Below are 17,062 nucleotides of genomic sequence, written 5' to 3'. Positions count from 1 at the left end.
TCCCATGATTTATTTGGGGTGAAAGAGCCCCAGCAGGGAGTCGCGAGAGCAGTCTCCCTTCAGAAGGGCATCCAGATAGCCATGGACAGGCAGCCTGTCTCCCTACTGCTTCCAGTAATTTCTTCAGCCAGTCCATAGCTCCACATGCTGGCTGGGTGCTTTGAAACCCATTGAGAATAGGATTTCGTATCTTCATATCACTGTGGTATTACATGGGACAAGTTGTCACCATTTCTTCTTCCTTCATCACACATAGAAACCATTACTGCTACATTTTTGGAAAGGTCACAAGCTGAGGAGCTTCGTCCCTTTTTCCTCAAGAGAAACTATTGACAACCAGCCCAAATTTGAGGTTTCGGAAGGCCTAGCCACTAGACTGATGCCAAGGAGGCCTTAAATACTTGCAAGAGCAGCACATCTGGTAAGCGTGGTACATCTTCAGTACCTGCAGTGGCATTTTGAACATATGTTTCAAAAAATCAGTCTTGCCAATGTTTCAAGTAGAGAACACAGTTTGGGGCAGGGCTTTTGCTAGAAACATCCCAACAGAACAGCATAGGTGTATTGCAGATATTATATTTAAAAAATCTTGACAAATTAGAGATTTAGGCAATTACCAGCCATAACAAGACCAAGAGTCACATTCTGAATCTGGGAAGGGGCAACCCTAGCTGTAGGTACAGCCTGGGTGATAAGAGGCTGGAAAGCAGCCCTGCAGAAAGGGATCTGGGGGGTTCTGGTTGATAGCAAGTTGAATCTGAGTCACGGGATGCTCTCAAATGAAATATATTTATGCCACTTGAAATTCTGAATCTGATTTAATAAAGCATCTGACTTGCTAAATGTCTAAATTTTGAGGATGGTATATATACTTTTTTTTTATGGTAACTCATGCATAGCCAGACTGAATTATGCCTCTGTATCTCAGATTTCTTGACATCACTACAATGCGGTTATTTTGGTCCCCTTAACTTCTTACAAGCCTTGCAAACATATTTTGCCCCTGTTCCAGTGCTCCTCATGTTTTCACTGAGAACACAACCACCCAAGAAAACAACATAATTGGGAAGCCAAAAAAAGTTCAATGATCGGAACATGCCCCTAAACTCATAACTAAAATGATTTCACCAGATTATTGAAGCCTTAGGATACAAACGAAGCACAACATGCAGAGCAGCTCCCGCTTTCTTCCTCCCAGAGCGGTAAAACAAGAAGAGCAAAGATAGATTTTCTGGCTGTAGAAAAGGATAGCTTTAGAAGGCTATTCATAGTAGAGCAATTTTCAAAATTTGAGTCATCTGTATTGGGTGAGAGTCAGCCACCATCTATTGCACAGAACAATGTTGCATAGTGTTTTCAGTACAGCCCTCTGCAGTTGCATGCAGTTTCTCAGACCTGCAGTTGTCGTATTTATTTCTGTTCTTCTCAATAGTACAAGCTATGGAATGATCCCTTTTTGTCTCCTCTACTTCATCCTACCCTCAAATATTTTTCTTACTTTCTTTTAGTCTTGTGGTCTTTATGCAGTATTTATTTCAGAGCTCTTCTAGTCTATGAGCATATGTGAATAGTTTAACAAATATTCCATAATCCTTTCTATCCAGAGCTGTGTGTGTAAACGGATGAATCACTTTTCAAAAAAACAAAAACAAAAACCCACAACCAAACCCATGAGGTTTGTAAGTTCTACTGAAAATCCAGAGATCTACAGTTGGCTAGAGGTTTTATGGATTTCTTACATCTGGTGGAAAAGAGAAACTTTAGCTCAAACTTCTGCTGTCCTGGCATTGTTCAGAAGAAGATGGGCAGGGACAACGACAGACACAGGCCTGGAGGGTGGAATTGCAAGGCATTTCTTGGTTTACTGAGCACTTGTTGGTTTCAGGTGCAAATCCACCATAAAATTAGAGCTGTAGGGATAAAAACAACAACAACAAATCCCACCAACAGCCTCACTCCTGTGTCTGCCAGAAGAAACAGAATGAATTATCTTTTTCACTGAGAAGATCTACAGTGAGGTCAAGGCTATGACTGGTTGAGAAGTACATGGAAGTTACTGAACTGATCATGTCAAAATGATCCATCCCTGAATGCTTTTGAAACTGAGTGAATGAAATGTTTTCTCCTACTATTGATCTACTGGATTTGCAGAGTAATCATGTAGTCAACATAATTGACCTTATTTTCAAAAAGAACAGGATGGGCAGGACCTTCATGGGCTTCCAGATGAAAGCGGGAACAGTGAAAAGTTGGGTCTCAGTCCTTGTCTGCCCCCTCTGTCACAATCTGTCCCAAACCAAGGGTTATAAAAACCATATTGAAACAGCACATCTTTCCAACTGTTGTTTGTCTAAAGTTATTGCAACAAGCAATGAAAGAAATCTTATGCTTCTTATGCAAGTCATATTTTTTGTTTGTTTGTTTTTTCTGGATACATCTAAACATATAATCTACTACCCTCAATTTATATGAAACTGAAAGTAAATCTGTATATTTCAAAATACATTTTATATTACAAATATGTTTTTAATTAGGAGATGGTGATTTCCACCTTTTATTGAAACACCCAGATACCAAAACCACAAAAGAAACTTCTACAAAAGAAATACAAAACAAATTATTCTTCACTCATCTCAAGGCACCACAGATTCTCAAAAGAGCTATTCCAACACCCATCTGCAAAGCGACTATTAAGAGTGATTATTGGCAAGAGACTTTTTTGTATATTTTCTCACTGTAATTTCAGATTGTTCAGACGCTCAAACATTCAACCGTATTCCGATTTGCAATCAGTAGAACTTAAATAACTATCATATCTTGCCTCAGCACATGATGGCTGACCAGGCTGCAAAAGAGACACTTCCCTGAGTTCCAGCTCATTCAGTCACAGAGAGAGGCACACATCCATTCCTCTTGAAGTGACTAGTATTTAATAAAATTTCATCCTTTAAAGGAAAAAATCCACTTTTGCCTCGAAACTTGAAAATTAATTACACCCTGTATTTCTGTCTGGCCACTGTGGTGCCAGCCTGCCCTTTTCTAGGGATACCATCATGGGTCTGCAGCAGTAAAAAAAAAATAAATAAAAAAAATAAAAAAAATAAAAAACCACCTGTGTGAAAGGATAGTTCGTTATTGTTGCAGAGACAACCCCTGTAAAGCTTGAAGATTCACAATTCTCCACTTGGAGAGTTACAGATTTATATACTAATAGAAATCATGCAGATTAGGGACAAATGCTCCAGTCTCCTCCATCTAAAATTCTCTTTTTATTATTTTAAATAAAGAATGATTTGCTGAAGACATCAAAACTGAGGATGACAACAAATAGAAAAGATTTAACTTGTTTTTAGCACCCTACAAAGACAGTTTAAATCTACTTTTTAAAAAGCATTTCTAATCTTCCAAGCTTCTTCAGCCTAATTCCCACTGACAACACAGTGGCTATTCTCCAAGATTATGTTTATTCTTTATCTGGTTGAAGAAGATCTGTCAAGGAACAGCAGCATACCAGACAATGATATTTCTTGCTATTTCGGTGACACTTAGCAGGACAATTCTTGAAGAGAAAGAAAAGTGAGGTCTAATTCTTTCATTTTGCTGGCTTCCAGGAACCTAATTTGGGGTTTTCAGTTCTTTCTCTGCAGAGAGAACATTTGGACTTATGTGAGAGTGGGTGGGAGCACGCACGATGCAGATGGTAGGGAATATATTTAACTACCCTCTCCACAAGGCTAATGTTCTCCCCTAGGACAGAGGAGATGCTGTGCTTGTCCCCACTCACCTCTCAGACGAAGGTCCAGCTGGTGGGCAGGACTCAGGAGCAGCTGCAGTTGTAGCTGAGGCACTCACCATGGGTCTCGAGTAAAGCCGAATCCTCTCATAAGCTTGGCAGTTGCAGTAATAGCAGCTTCAGCAGGTTTTTGAGTGAATGCAGGAAGGTATATTATCCTTCAGACTTCTTGGATTATTCAGTTTGCCTGCTCCTTCCCACCCTTGTTACTACAGGATTATTCTTCAGGCTTCAGTCTGCATTGCCAAAGAGCAAATATCTTCTGCTTAAACATTAAATAAAGGAAAACTTCTTCATAAACCAGTCCAGGATGAATCTTGAAAAACATTGGAGGGGGGTGGGGGGAAGGAAAACTGAATAATGCTGCTAGCAACTTATTCCGCTCTCCCCCTCTTTTTGCAAGGCATGTTTGAAAATGTTATATTAATAAAAACAAAGCTGCAATCTGATTCATTGTCTTGTGCTAACAAGCCTTTTAATCTATTTTTTTTCTTAAATAAGAAAAATATCAGCAGTAGCAGAAAAGCACTGTATTTGTGGACAGAGACATGCTTATTAAAGAGCAAACACTTTGAGTATTTGCTGTTCAGAGTATTCTAAGAAATATCAGTAAGTGTGATACTTTCCCTTGCCCTTACTACCTTCCAATATTTGGAACAGGAGCAAAATCACTGCAGCTGTGTTCAAGCCCAGACATTCAAAATCGCCAGTGGGAAAAGTACACTAGCAATTGTATAAATAGCAAGCTATGGCATCATTTAGCGCTCTCACGATGTTCTATTTCAGGGAATACAACACATCGTTCAAAAATGAACATTCTGTGACTTTTTTTCTTGTATTTCTGGGTTTGTAAAGTTCCTTACTGTTATGCAAACACTTGGCTTCCTTGATCACTGAATGTGTTCAGGGCACGCAAAGGACTAAGCGAATGCCTTATTATCTGCATTCTTCAGTTCTAGAAGTTACTGCAGCTTCAGGAGCAACGTCAGAGGGAGACATGTACAAGGACAAAGATGCCTGAAAGCTGATCAGTTTCAGGTATTTATTCTTGCAATTTTACATTGCAATAGCATCGAGAATGGCTCTGCAGGTGGGCACCTCATCAGAGAATAATTACTCCATACCCCAAAACAGCTTTGCGTGAGATGCTTGGACTTAATTACAAACTGAAAGGAAAGCTGCATGCTATTCTCTTAAGCATCACTTACCACTGCAGGTATCGTAAAAAACAAAGTCATCAAATGTTGATGCACAGCAAAACAAGAGGTCTCTGCTCTTTCCTCTCTCACTAACTTCCTGCTCCTGAAAGCATCCAATAGGTTCAACCAGGACTAAAAAAAGCAAAGCAAGTCCTTTCCAAACACGACTCTGAGCAGCACAACCAATCCTTGAAACAGCCCCAAACAGCGATCAGCTACAAGACCATTTGGTCTTTCAAACATCTGCTGACAGATAATGCACTTTTATCCCTTTGCCCTATCTCTTGACCCTTTTCTTCCCAAGATTAAATATTGTTTCGTGGTTTCAAACTATTTTGGATGCCCAAAATCCACCCCTATCTCTGACATCAAACATTTGCTGACTATATGCACGGTGGGTGTGAGGGTGACTTAAGAAGGCTCTTGGATATGAAACTAGTTTGGCAATATTGTGTACCCTGCTGATTATCAAGAACGATTTCCAAGGGGGAAGGTGCAGGAAAACAAACAAACAAGAAAACCACAAAACAACCAAAAAATCCCCACAAAGCCTTTACAAAGCTGTCTGCCCTTGTGATTTTCACTTCTTTAAAAAAGCAGGAAAGAACAGAAAGGCACCCCTGGTGTGTGGTTTAGATAACTACAAAGGAACTATTCTTACCAGGTTCCTTCAGCAAAATGAAGAGTGCTTTGATTGCATTTCTTTGGCCTTGCTAATCTGACAGATATCGATGGATAATTTGGAACAGCCAAAATCTTTGTTCTAAAAACATTGACTCATACATGTTGTATCCAGATGTTTTACTGGGTTCTTAACAGGTATCAAAACTTTTTTTTTAAATACTTGGAAATTGCATTTTGTATAGTTAAGAGAGCAAGTATGCACAAGAGGGAAAAGACAGAGAGGAGCTCTGTTAAGAGCAGCTTAAAAATGAATATTTATGCCCCCCAAAATGGGCATGCTAAGCAAAACAAAACAACAACAATAAAAAAACAACACACCAACATAACACTTTCTGCCTAAAGAAGATTGAAAATTAAGAGCACCAAACTTCTTAATGAGCAATTAAGGCCTTGTGGGCTCCTCTTTCCAACAGATACAGGAGCCTGTGTGTGAACACTGCGGTGCTGACCTCCCCCCTACCTCCTGCCTGGCTCAGCACGGCAGCAGCAGAGGCAGCAGCAGTCCAGCCTGCCCTGCATCTCTTCCAGAGGTAAGGGCCTCCAGCGTTCCCCCTCCACTGGAACTCAGGAAAGGCAGACTTTTGTCTTGAGGAGTATGTGGGGGAGGGACCCCAACCCGACAAGCAGTCTTTATGAGTAGGAGGTGTTGAATGAAGTAAGCAAGACACGCACCGCAGTTTGCAGCAGCACTCTTCTCTCTGACAGCGCCTAAACTGCAAAGACAGGAGAGCAGCTGAACAGATCAGGCATGATTGTCTGAAAAGAAAGCACCAACTGCACATGACAATAAAGACATTCAGACAAATCAAACACAGAAGAGCAAGAACGCAGCCTGGATATGAGAAATGCAATGCTGTGCAACTCACAGAATCGCTGTCACTCAAAACTGCTGTCCTAGTCTTACTCTGACTGGCTCTTACTGGGTGAAACCTTAAGCATTGTCTATTCTGCTTTCCAGTCACTCACTGCTGGATAAACACAATTTGCAAGGTGTGACCAGATCTGCCAGGAGTCAGAGCTGAAGAACTGCTGCTGAAGTGCTGCATTTCCTCCCCAAGTATGTCAGTGGGTTCAAACAGTCACTGACAGAAGCATCACATTTTGCAATAGAGGAAAGGATCTCCTGGGCAAGTAGGATCAGGCTATTCTTCTCTGCGGCTGTTTGTAATAGCATAAAGACTGTTAAACATTAAGGCCAAGAAACTTCCAAAGTCAGTTTTAGTTCAATGGTAAGGAAGCTATTCAAAGTGCTGACTGCTCTTCTAGTTCAGACTAGTGGAGCCTGGAACCAAAGAAAGGCATTAGCACTACTAGTGCTAGCATTGCCATGGCTGCCAGTGCCCCAGACTGTATCTGATGGTTATTCAACAAAGGTAGGTAGAGTCCTCGTCTTACTCTCAACACAAAGGCAGCCACACGAACACAGCAGCTGGGACCACAACACACGTGTCCATACTGCAGCTTACATGAAAATTCAACTCCTCTTTCAGTCTCAGAGGTGTTTTCCACATTAATGTGGACCATAACCACGCAGGTCCACAAGACTTATTTTTCCTCCCTTGTTTTTGGGATCCAAGTACAACAGCACAAGTCTTCTTCCCATACTATGGATACCTGTCCCTCAAAAGCTTCATGCTGCGCCAAAGGATAACTTAACACCTATGTCAGCAGCCATACAGAGCAAGCATCCTTTCCTTCTAATGCTGGGGTCACAGAGATGGGGAGGCAAGATCCATTTCTATTTCTATGTGAAGAGTATCACAGGAACAGCAGAAGAGCTGGAATTCTCTCGAGTTGTCAAGAGATAACGTTGAAGACAATAGCTGTGCTTGTAAAGACAGATTCTGAAAAGAGGAGCTACTAGAAAAATGTACTCTTTAAAAGACCTTTATTTTGGTTGCACAGTTACAATTCCGAAGTCCATTTATGCTTACAGTTAGATTGTTCCCAGACAACGTTTCATAGTTCACTATGTAAACAGTGCATTCTCTATCGGTCGAGTGTACAAGAACTTTATAAAATACAAATTGATTTTTTCATCTGTACACTTTTCAGATTAGTTCATCAATGTCAATTAAAAATGCAAATAGATTAATTGGCAGAAAAGTGTTCAGTTACATTTTTAATATATTAGTACAAAATGGCACAAAAGGAAAAAGGTCATTTTAAAGGCTATAAGCATCAGACTTCTTAAGCAGTTTGAGTAAGTTCAACTGATTAAGAAATTATATTTAAATATGACCATTGAACTTGGAATTTAATTTGTAATCTTTTCTTCATCTGTATGGAAGACCTCACACAACTTCAGATCTGTTCATGGAAACTGAATCCTGACAGTTTCGGAACAGTAACATTCAAGTGCAGCTAGGAAGCTGGGAATTTCTGTTCTTCCCAGTAAATTAAAGAATTCACAGACTAGAACTTATTTTCATCTGGCCAAGCTCATTGATACACACTTCAGATGCAAAGATATCAGGCATATGCACATAAAACTTTATTTTTAATGTGAAAACTGAAACAAGAAATCCAAAGAATTACATCATCCACCCTACCTACCTTTGCAGGAGGCTTCCAGGCATAACCATACTTAATGCTGAATACAGACATATATGAAGCATCTGAAAGGTTAGAGGCAAACTGAAGGCTTAATTTGAAGGCTTCAGTTAAAAAGGGAGATCACACCAACTTCAGCAACCCACATTTTGTTTTTTAACCACCCATATCAAATGGGCAGGTAGGTGAGATGGAACAGAAAAAAGACAAAGACATTACTAGCTTAAAACTAAATTCTGAGTTGTGAATTTGTTGCCTCAAGCAACAGTTCAGGAGTTCGTTTTGGCAGCAACATTTAGCAGTATCTGAGATAATCCACTCCTCCCCTACCTTCCTTCAATACAAGTTACCAGGATTTTGATTAACCTCTTAAACCTTAAGAGGTTTTTAAGTTAACGGAACAGTTTATGGCGCTGACTGGTTTTACTGGTAAGACAGCACTCACATCCAGAGGGCAGGTAGTTACTTCTTGGGTTAAAACAAAGTCTTATAAAAAATAAGTGTGATGAAGTACAGAAGAACCATTATTTTACTTAGCTTCACAATCAGCAAACCATGACCGTAGAAATTTCCTTTCATAATTTAAATATCAATTACAACACTTTCTCCAGAGACTTATTTTAGAGAAAACCATAGGATGATTCCAAGAATCAATGCTCCAATAGCAAGTACACTAATGAGGATGCACATCTTCTTTCGAGACCTTTGCTGTAAATAGAGAAAAGAAAGTTGATTGAAAACTGCACTACAGTATTGGAAAACAACTCAAATGTTTCTATGGTCCTGCTGCTACAAACAAATCATATAAAGTTGTTCAAGAAAAAAAAAAGAGTTAATTTATCCACGCACTTTTATAGCTGTATTATTCAAGAAAATGATTTCAATAGTGTTTTCTGGCATAAGTAACAAAGTAAGGAAAGAGAATGCAGTAACTTATAAATGTTCATTGTCTAACACTTGGGAAAGAAAATGTGTGAAAACAGGTGGCCTTGTACAGAGGAAAATGGACAATCCATCTGCACAGTAGGAGGCAGAAATGGCCTTCTATAAAAAATATTTAAAGAGTATAAATGTATGTACAGAAGGGGACAAAGGACTGCAGTTTTAGACTTCCACAAGATTGACTTTGCATCTATTCACAGTTATTTAAAAGTTGTTTTTGTAAAGCTTCTTAGGTTTGAATTGCTAAAAAAAAAAGACATGAGTAAGACACTCAGCTATTGAGACGTCATTACAATATAGAGTAAGTTTTAGGCACATCCAAAACTTTCTGTCAAAACTTTCATCTCCCACACAGGCCTGTAGCTTGAGATTCCAGAGCAACCAGGACCAGGAGTAGGTTATTATCCTTTATCTGAAGCAGCAAGAAATGAATTAGTATACTTTACTAGTGGGTTTTGCAGGCTTTTGCTGGTAGCCAAGCAATGATAACAAATCTTGGGATTCTAGGTCACAGCTCCAGAAGCAGAGCCAGGCTCCGCTCTTTCTTTTTAGCAGAGCTTCATGTCTGCTTTTTTGTTGTTTTTCCTGCAGAACCACACCTATGTCAGTTTTTCACCGGGGTAGCCAGTTCTCTGCCCAGCACCACGCAGACTACTAAGTTTCTTGTCTTAGCTATCTGTTCTCTTCTGCTAGTCTTGCTGTGTTGCTACCACTTCCCCCATTGTCAGCCTAAGCTTTCTTCCCCTCGGTTCTTTAATGATCTAACTTGTCAGAACTCAGCCCTTTGCTAGGGTCCCCTTCTTTTCTCATCTGCTGCCAGATTCTCTCCCTACACCTCTTACACTCCTACTTTCTTTTTCATCCTAGAGACCACCTCTTACCAACACTGCACTGAAGTAAAGCATTTTTTTTTCCCTGTAACACCACTTAGTCAAGGTAGTGAAATAAAGACATGCAGATCTTATTTCCTTGTACACTTAATGATCATTTCTACAAGTAATAAAGCAGAAGCAATAAAGAGGGAAAGAAAGGGAGGACACAAGCCCAGTTTTGTCCCGCCAGCACTGCTCTGTGCACACACCTCACATGGCAGATGGGTGCTGCAGACCTCGCCCAAGCACAAACGTGAGTTGTGAGGGTACTAACCACGTGCAGCCTATTCCCCACCAGCATGCCTAAGCCTCTTCCAGTTCCTTGAGGGGGTCAGAGCATAGAGATAGCTGCAAGTGATTTTTCAGAGTCTTGGAACAAGGCTGAGCTTTCAAGCAAAGAAACGTTCAAATCCCAAGCATACTACACAATCCTTTCAAACACAAGCCAATCCTCCTGAGTGTTTTGTCTCTGCTGCAAGGCACATGTGACAGAAGCTTGTCAAAAGCCTTGATAACCTTCCTTTCAGGTCAAAAGAAGTTCATCCTTTCCTCTTCAAGAAAAATTAGCACAGTTTTTCATTTTCAATTTCAATCCCAAAGCTAACACCTTCCATGGAAAGTTTTGACTGCTACTATTTTTTTTTGTTCTTTTTGAATTTCGTCATTATCAGAAGAGCCACCAGTCACACACAATGATGCATTGTGCCAATTACTGCCACCTGGAATACAGTTCAAGGATGTGTCCATCCCTTCTTTCTCCCACTGAGATCTGGAAGCAATCCTTCAGACATTTTGTCATCAATGTATTGCCCTAGCTACTGCTAACCCACAAGAGGATTATTAATAATAAAATCATCTAAGGACTAACTTGGACTGAAGAGGGAAGATTTATTAGAAATAATCTTATTAGTAACAAGTGCCAAAAATGTTAGAAAGAAGTCACATTAAAAGGTCTTTTCAAAGGGGCTTTTCAAAAAAAGTTTGAGAGTTTGAAATGTTTTTTGTAGCATCACCATAGCAATTAACAGAATCAGGACACACACAGCTTCAAGAAGATTTTATACAGCAAAAATTAATGCTAGCTGGCAGCCTCTTCAGAGGACGTCCCTACTCCTCCATTGACCTTTAGAGACTCATTCCCTACACAAAGTAACTTTTTCCTTCTTGAGTTGTTAAAGGATTTTGTTTGCTTTTTTTTTTTTAAATAACAGTAAAATTCCAGGTGCTCTGAAACAACCTAGCTAATTTCACAGGAAACCCAGAACTTTCAGAGGTCACTGACTTTTGTTTCAGTGACCTAGCGATGCCATCATAGTCTAACACACACCTTCAGGAGAGCTTTGAGGAAAATGAAAATCAAATTCTGAACTGCAAAATTAAGTTTAAGTCTTGACTATTGAGAAAGTACAGTCACACAGAACTAGCAGCTGGTATTGACGTTACCTGGTAGTTTGCTGCTCTTGACAGCTGCTGGTTTGCTTGTTGCACGTGTACATCTGCATTTTCCACATTGGCTTCTATGCTGTCTGTATTTTAAAAGAAAAGATTTCAAATTTTTGTTAGTCATATCCCAGTCAAAGGTTTGGAATGCTGAAATAAACATGAGAGCACATGTGACAGCTGCCTCCACCCCCCCACCCCCCCAAATGTCGATCGCTTCAATATCCAAAGTTTTATACCAGGCATTATGGAAGTTGGCCTTTTTTATACTTATGCCTGAGTTCATTTCTGAAATGCCCAGGTTGAATTCATCTCAGTAAGAGTCCCCTGTTCTAGAAGCTGGGCTGAGACTTGGAAACCTACCAGAAGAGAAACTTTCTCTCAGTACTTTTCTGTCATCCAGCTTGCTACTGATTTCTACCCTCTGCTCAAATTAAAAAAGACCTATGAAGTCAGAGGAAAAACACACAAAACTCCCCAAGAGGCACGAATAGAATATGATATCCTATCACACTGATGCATTTTTTTTTCCCCAATGGAAAAATCTGAGGGGATCTCGAACATAATATGGAGTAAGGTGACAGAAAAAGCCCAGCAAATGTATTCTGGGTTTAGAAAACAGCACGGCTTAGCAGAAAACTCAGAAAACAAATTTTACAATCACATTTATTTAAAAGAATAAGCATGTCTGCCTGGAGGGTAAAGCGGAAATTTTTGCTGAATCTGCATACTTACATCACTAGTCACTGCACTAAAATTCCCTCCACAAACTCTAATTTTGTGAACATACAATTACAAAAACTAAACACTTTTTATACACCTTTAAAAAAGACACAATTAAACATGCATTTAAACTGTTTTAAAGACACTTTTTAAAGTGGATCCCCCACCACTTCAGCCACTCTACCCATGATTAGGTTGCACCTGATTTGCTTTAGCATTAACCTTCACATTACACGAATTTTTCCAGCAAAAGAATGTACTATACTGCTGCTTCCCAGAGACAAACAACTCTTCAGAGAATATTTGAGTTGGACTTACCTATCACATCACCTTGCTCATGAATCATCATTCCTAAGTCTTTGAAAATTTCATTGATGTCCATAATATCAGCCTGAAAGGAAAAATGATCATCACATTAATTGTCATAGCATAAAACAGGATTTCTTTACATTTAGATAAAAATACTGCTCCTTTCCCTTCTGAATATGCACCCATGATTCTTTACCCTAAATGGAAAAAAACCTTAGTATTTATTTGGAAGACTTTTTGTATTACGAGTCAACGCTTATAATAATCAAACTAACTGAAGGTGACTGTGCACAAAGCAAACTTCACATCACTTCACAAAGAGGATCTCTCTGCTGTGGGCTCGTCTACACAAAAACTTGTCTCAGGTTAACTGAAGGAACAGGTACATGCCAACTTGGCTTAATAGATTCATTTTGATTAAACTGGTATAAAGCATACACATTTTTTTTTGCATTAGTTTTAGTACACCTGTTAAATACACACAAATGTCATAAGCGACACAATTTACAGAGGTTGTCTCTCTGCCATGAAATCAGGACATTGTAAGCATATGATATTATCTTATTGCCATCTGGTCACAATGAATTCATAAATGCCTCATTGCCACCGTGCATATGATCTCTCCTCAACTAATGACTGATATATATTTAGTTCATTGTTTATTAACGTATGAGTGGCAAGGGAGAGATCATCATAAAGTTTATTTTTAGAACAGAATGGAGGTTTGGATGTCTTGATAAATCCCAGTTACAGCATCTTTGTTGTTAACGGTAGCGATGCGCATTCCACGTCAGCTGGAAAAGTTCCTTTCGTCTTTACAGAAGTCACTTGATGTCAGTATTTCATCACGCATGACTTTTGGTGCGCTTTACAACTTGACGCTAAATTTTTTTATTTTTTATTTTAATTTTTGGATGAGCCCTTAATTACAACACTTTGAATGAAGTAGCACAACTCTGTTTCCAGAAGAAGCGTTCAAAATACAAATGAACAAAAAACTTAGAAAATGAAGATGCTGAACAATACATTGGGAATAACTGGATAGAAAGGCACAGCTTTGCTTCACTTATAGTTTAAAAAACAACAACAACACACAACAGCAATAATCCTTTTCCTCGTAATCACACAAGCACTTTCTTAATTCTCAGCTGAACCACTGAGGTTAGGCACAGTATCAAAACCTGGCTTTCCTACAGTAGATTTCTAATGCACATTTCACATACCATATAAAGTCAATATTTGTAGATTCGAAAAAAAAAAAAATACCCACAAACAATCCCCAACCCCAATTCCCCAAGGATTTATTTACGCCTGCAATTAATGCTTATACCAGTATAAAACAATGTTTTTCTTTTGTTTTAAAGCATATCCTGAAATCTGCTGTAAAACCACTTACACTTACCTCAAGCTGCCTAATGGAAGATTCCCTCTCCTCAATAAGACGGAGGTCATCTTCTGTGATTTCTTCATCTTGCACTTGTGCTTGAGGTTGACTGTCAAAACAAAAACCGACCAAACAAACCCAAAATTAAATAGTCACCATGAGAAATAACTCAGAATAAGAAGAATAAGATGACAGTCAAATACATACGGCACCAACTTTATCAGTTAACAAAACACACTTTTTTAGCCTTGCATGTCTAGCCAACAGGGACGGTCTAACAATCACATCTTTGATAGAGGAAGCTGCTGCTGTAGCAAATTTGCACATAGCATAGAGCTAGCTCATTGGAAATTCCAAGTATGAATGCAAGGACAAAGTTTCATCTGAATTACGAAGTGCAGAGTTTAAATCCATTTCAGGCAAAAATAAGCTGACCAATACCAACAGAATCTGAGACTGTCATGTAGTTCTTGCAGAGTATGAAAGCAACAGGAGATCCCACTTGACCAACCAGAACTTAACAGTTTTACTTTATTCACAGACTGTGCTTACCTAAGTTTGGGTGTCCCAAAGCCCAGGCGTGGACTTGGGGCAGCTTAAGGAGATGTTTGAAACTGAAGTTTGGAGAAGAAAAAAAGAGGGGAGGAGGGAAGATAATGGGAACTGCTTGTTTTTCTTCCCACCTGTCCCAACGAGAAGACTTCTCCACACTTGCCCTGTGGAAGAAAGCCCATGACTAAAAACCAACCTATTCCTACTCCCTCCTGAAAAAGGCAACTGATCAGAAAGTCAGCAACTCTTCCCTGCAGGCCATTTATTAATTTGAACTATGTTAAGACTTAAATTCAGCTTACATGTCCCAAGAGACAAGTGTTCCTTCTTTGTAGGTGTCTTCAGGAGCACCGCCCTACATCCGGTGTATGAAAAAAAAAATAAGTAAAAACATTATGGACCTGAAAGGAGCACTATCAGCATTTCTACAATAAGAAAATATTACAAGACTTATAAGTCAACTACAAACTGAAACACGATTTAACATGTTCATTGCCCAATTTTGCTTTATGCATGCATAAAGCTGAAATACAAGTGAAAGCATTCAGCTCACTAAATGCCTGTTAAAATTTACAAGTGCAGCAACATGTATTTGGTACAGAGTAAAAGGGCAAAACTGATACGCTAACAAGGAATAGCTCAGCTTCTCAACACTTCTCCACATCAATACTGCATAGAGATCTGACAGGCGGTTCTTCATGGTAGAAAAAGTCCTGATATCTAAATGTCCAGCAAAAGTATTTCAAGATCTACTGAAAATTGCTTTTGCAAGACTAGTGCACAAACACAGGGGCAGTCCATGCTTTTATGTGATAAAGACCAGGAAAAAGTAACAGATTTCAGAAGTTATGATTTCAATGCAATTCAGCCTTTACAGTAAAATGAACTATGTAATTCAGCTATGCATGGAAGTAAGCAAAGAAAGCCACTATGCTTATATTGCGCACGTTCTGCAGTATTTGCAGTCAAATATGAGCCCTTGTAAAAAGCATTACAGAGGCAAGTTTGACACTGAACACCACCACTGTAAACAGAGTATAATAGCGTATTTCCCAATACTTACAGATACCCTCGAGCTGGCTCTTACTCTGGCTACAAAGTCTTTTTCTTTCTCAGCAGCTTGCCTTTGCAGCCTTTGGAAATTTGTTAGCGCTGTGGTGAATTCCCCCACAAGACGATCTTTCTGTATTTTTCTTTGACGCTAGAGGAGAAAAAGTTTTACAAAGTCAAATGAGCTCAGGCTTTTCAGAACTCTGCCATTTGCAGGCTGCTCAATGCTAAGCCACAGACTCTTTTTTCCTAAATGGGTATTAGGGAATGCTGCCTACAAAACCATTTGCGTGGACAAACCTTCCTTCCCTCTGGAAACATGCAACTCTGCCACAATTTAAGCCATTTAAAGAGGAAACCAATGTTGTAGTTTCATTTAACAGCTGGAAATGGGCAGGGACAGGTCATACAGTACTCCATACGCTGATACAGGGAAACCTTCTACTTTCCTTACATCTCTCAATTATTAAATTAACTCAGTCGTTAAGTGTGAAATATTTTCATACTGTGAATTCTAAAATATGCAGAACAGACTGAATGGAGGCAAGGGTGCAGAAAAGAAAAAGGGCATGGACAGAGCACTACACGTGTATTTTACATAAACGCTGGAAATGTGTATTGAATGGCATACTGAAGTGGGTTCACACTCCCTTATAAGTCCTTAAAAACTGTTCCAAAGATACATGTTCTAACTTCTGGTTTTGTTTTTTTTTGAGAAAGATGTCAGGGAGGGAATAGGAACACATGGCATTCCAGGGAGCCTCAATTTCCCTAAATACATACATTACACCAACCCTTCCTTCCAAATTTGTAAGCGGCCATAACTTTCCATTCATCAACCCAACATTTATGTATTTCATTGAGAGTTATCTTCAATGAAAGTGTTCACGATACAAGGAGTAAAATCAAACAGTAAAACATCCCACTGCCAACTTATCAGTTTCAAGACAGAGCATAAAGCTTGAAAATGCCATAAAGCATAAAACCTCTATGCCTGAACTAGAGGTTAATACTAAAACCAAGTGAAAACACCATTAGAAGTTTCCAACTTGACAGGCAGAACATGCACAGAACACGGTCTGCCATTTGAAAACAGTTTTGGGACAATTCATTTTCCTAAAGGCTCCTTGATAACAAGACACACACTAAGCAAGTTGTTTTAGTGACAATAATCTGCATCTATGTTTTCTGGGATCCTGTTGCTCTTCCCTTATTTAAGCTATGGATTTCTTTACAGTAAGAAAGAAAGGATGGTAGTCAGGAGTGTGCTAACAACAACTGCCACTTCAGAAATAACCTCCTGCCCGGATTTCACACAGACCTGGGAAAGAAGCAGCTTAAACACTGCAGAAATTGGTTTAGTAACACCTTCTGGCCATTCCCCCTAAGAAGGGCAAAGCCCAAGGACAGGGCATAGCATATATGCTGATCTGAGATATAAAGGGCAGAAATTATTTGTGCACAAATTATTTGGACGGTTCACAAATGTGTCCAGCCACCTGCCTCACAGTTATGGCAAGCAACAACTCCTTGCCACTGGAAGCATTCAGAGCACCCAGTG

The 17,062-nt window shown here is 39.4% G+C and overlaps 1 protein-coding gene across 2 annotated transcripts in view; it reads right to left on the bottom strand.

Annotated features, from left to right (window-relative positions):
- Positions 1 to 7,547: 7,547 nt before the first annotated feature.
- Positions 7,548 to 17,062, bottom strand: part of STX7 (syntaxin 7) — a 31,769-nt gene continuing 22,254 nt past the window's right edge. For both annotated transcript variants that reach the window (XM_048075765.2, XM_066994275.1), the window contains exons 5-10: positions 15,515 to 15,652; positions 14,754 to 14,806; positions 13,918 to 14,008; positions 12,525 to 12,597; positions 11,487 to 11,569; positions 7,548 to 8,937 (exon numbers count right to left, since the gene is read on the bottom strand). In XM_048075765.2, coding sequence (XP_047931722.1) covers positions 8,845 to 8,937; positions 11,487 to 11,569; positions 12,525 to 12,597; positions 13,918 to 14,008; positions 14,754 to 14,806; positions 15,515 to 15,652 — 531 coding nt within the window. In that variant the 3' untranslated portion in view covers positions 7,548 to 8,844. The remainder of the gene's footprint in view (positions 8,938 to 11,486; positions 11,570 to 12,524; positions 12,598 to 13,917; positions 14,009 to 14,753; positions 14,807 to 15,514; positions 15,653 to 17,062) is intronic.

This window comes from Anser cygnoides, chromosome 3 (assembly GCF_040182565.1).
Source record: "Anser cygnoides isolate HZ-2024a breed goose chromosome 3, Taihu_goose_T2T_genome, whole genome shotgun sequence".
Taxonomy (NCBI): domain Eukaryota; kingdom Metazoa; phylum Chordata; class Aves; order Anseriformes; family Anatidae; genus Anser; species Anser cygnoides.
The sequence above is the reverse complement of the archived record's forward strand: the minus strand, read 5'-3'. Positions and strand labels throughout refer to the sequence as shown.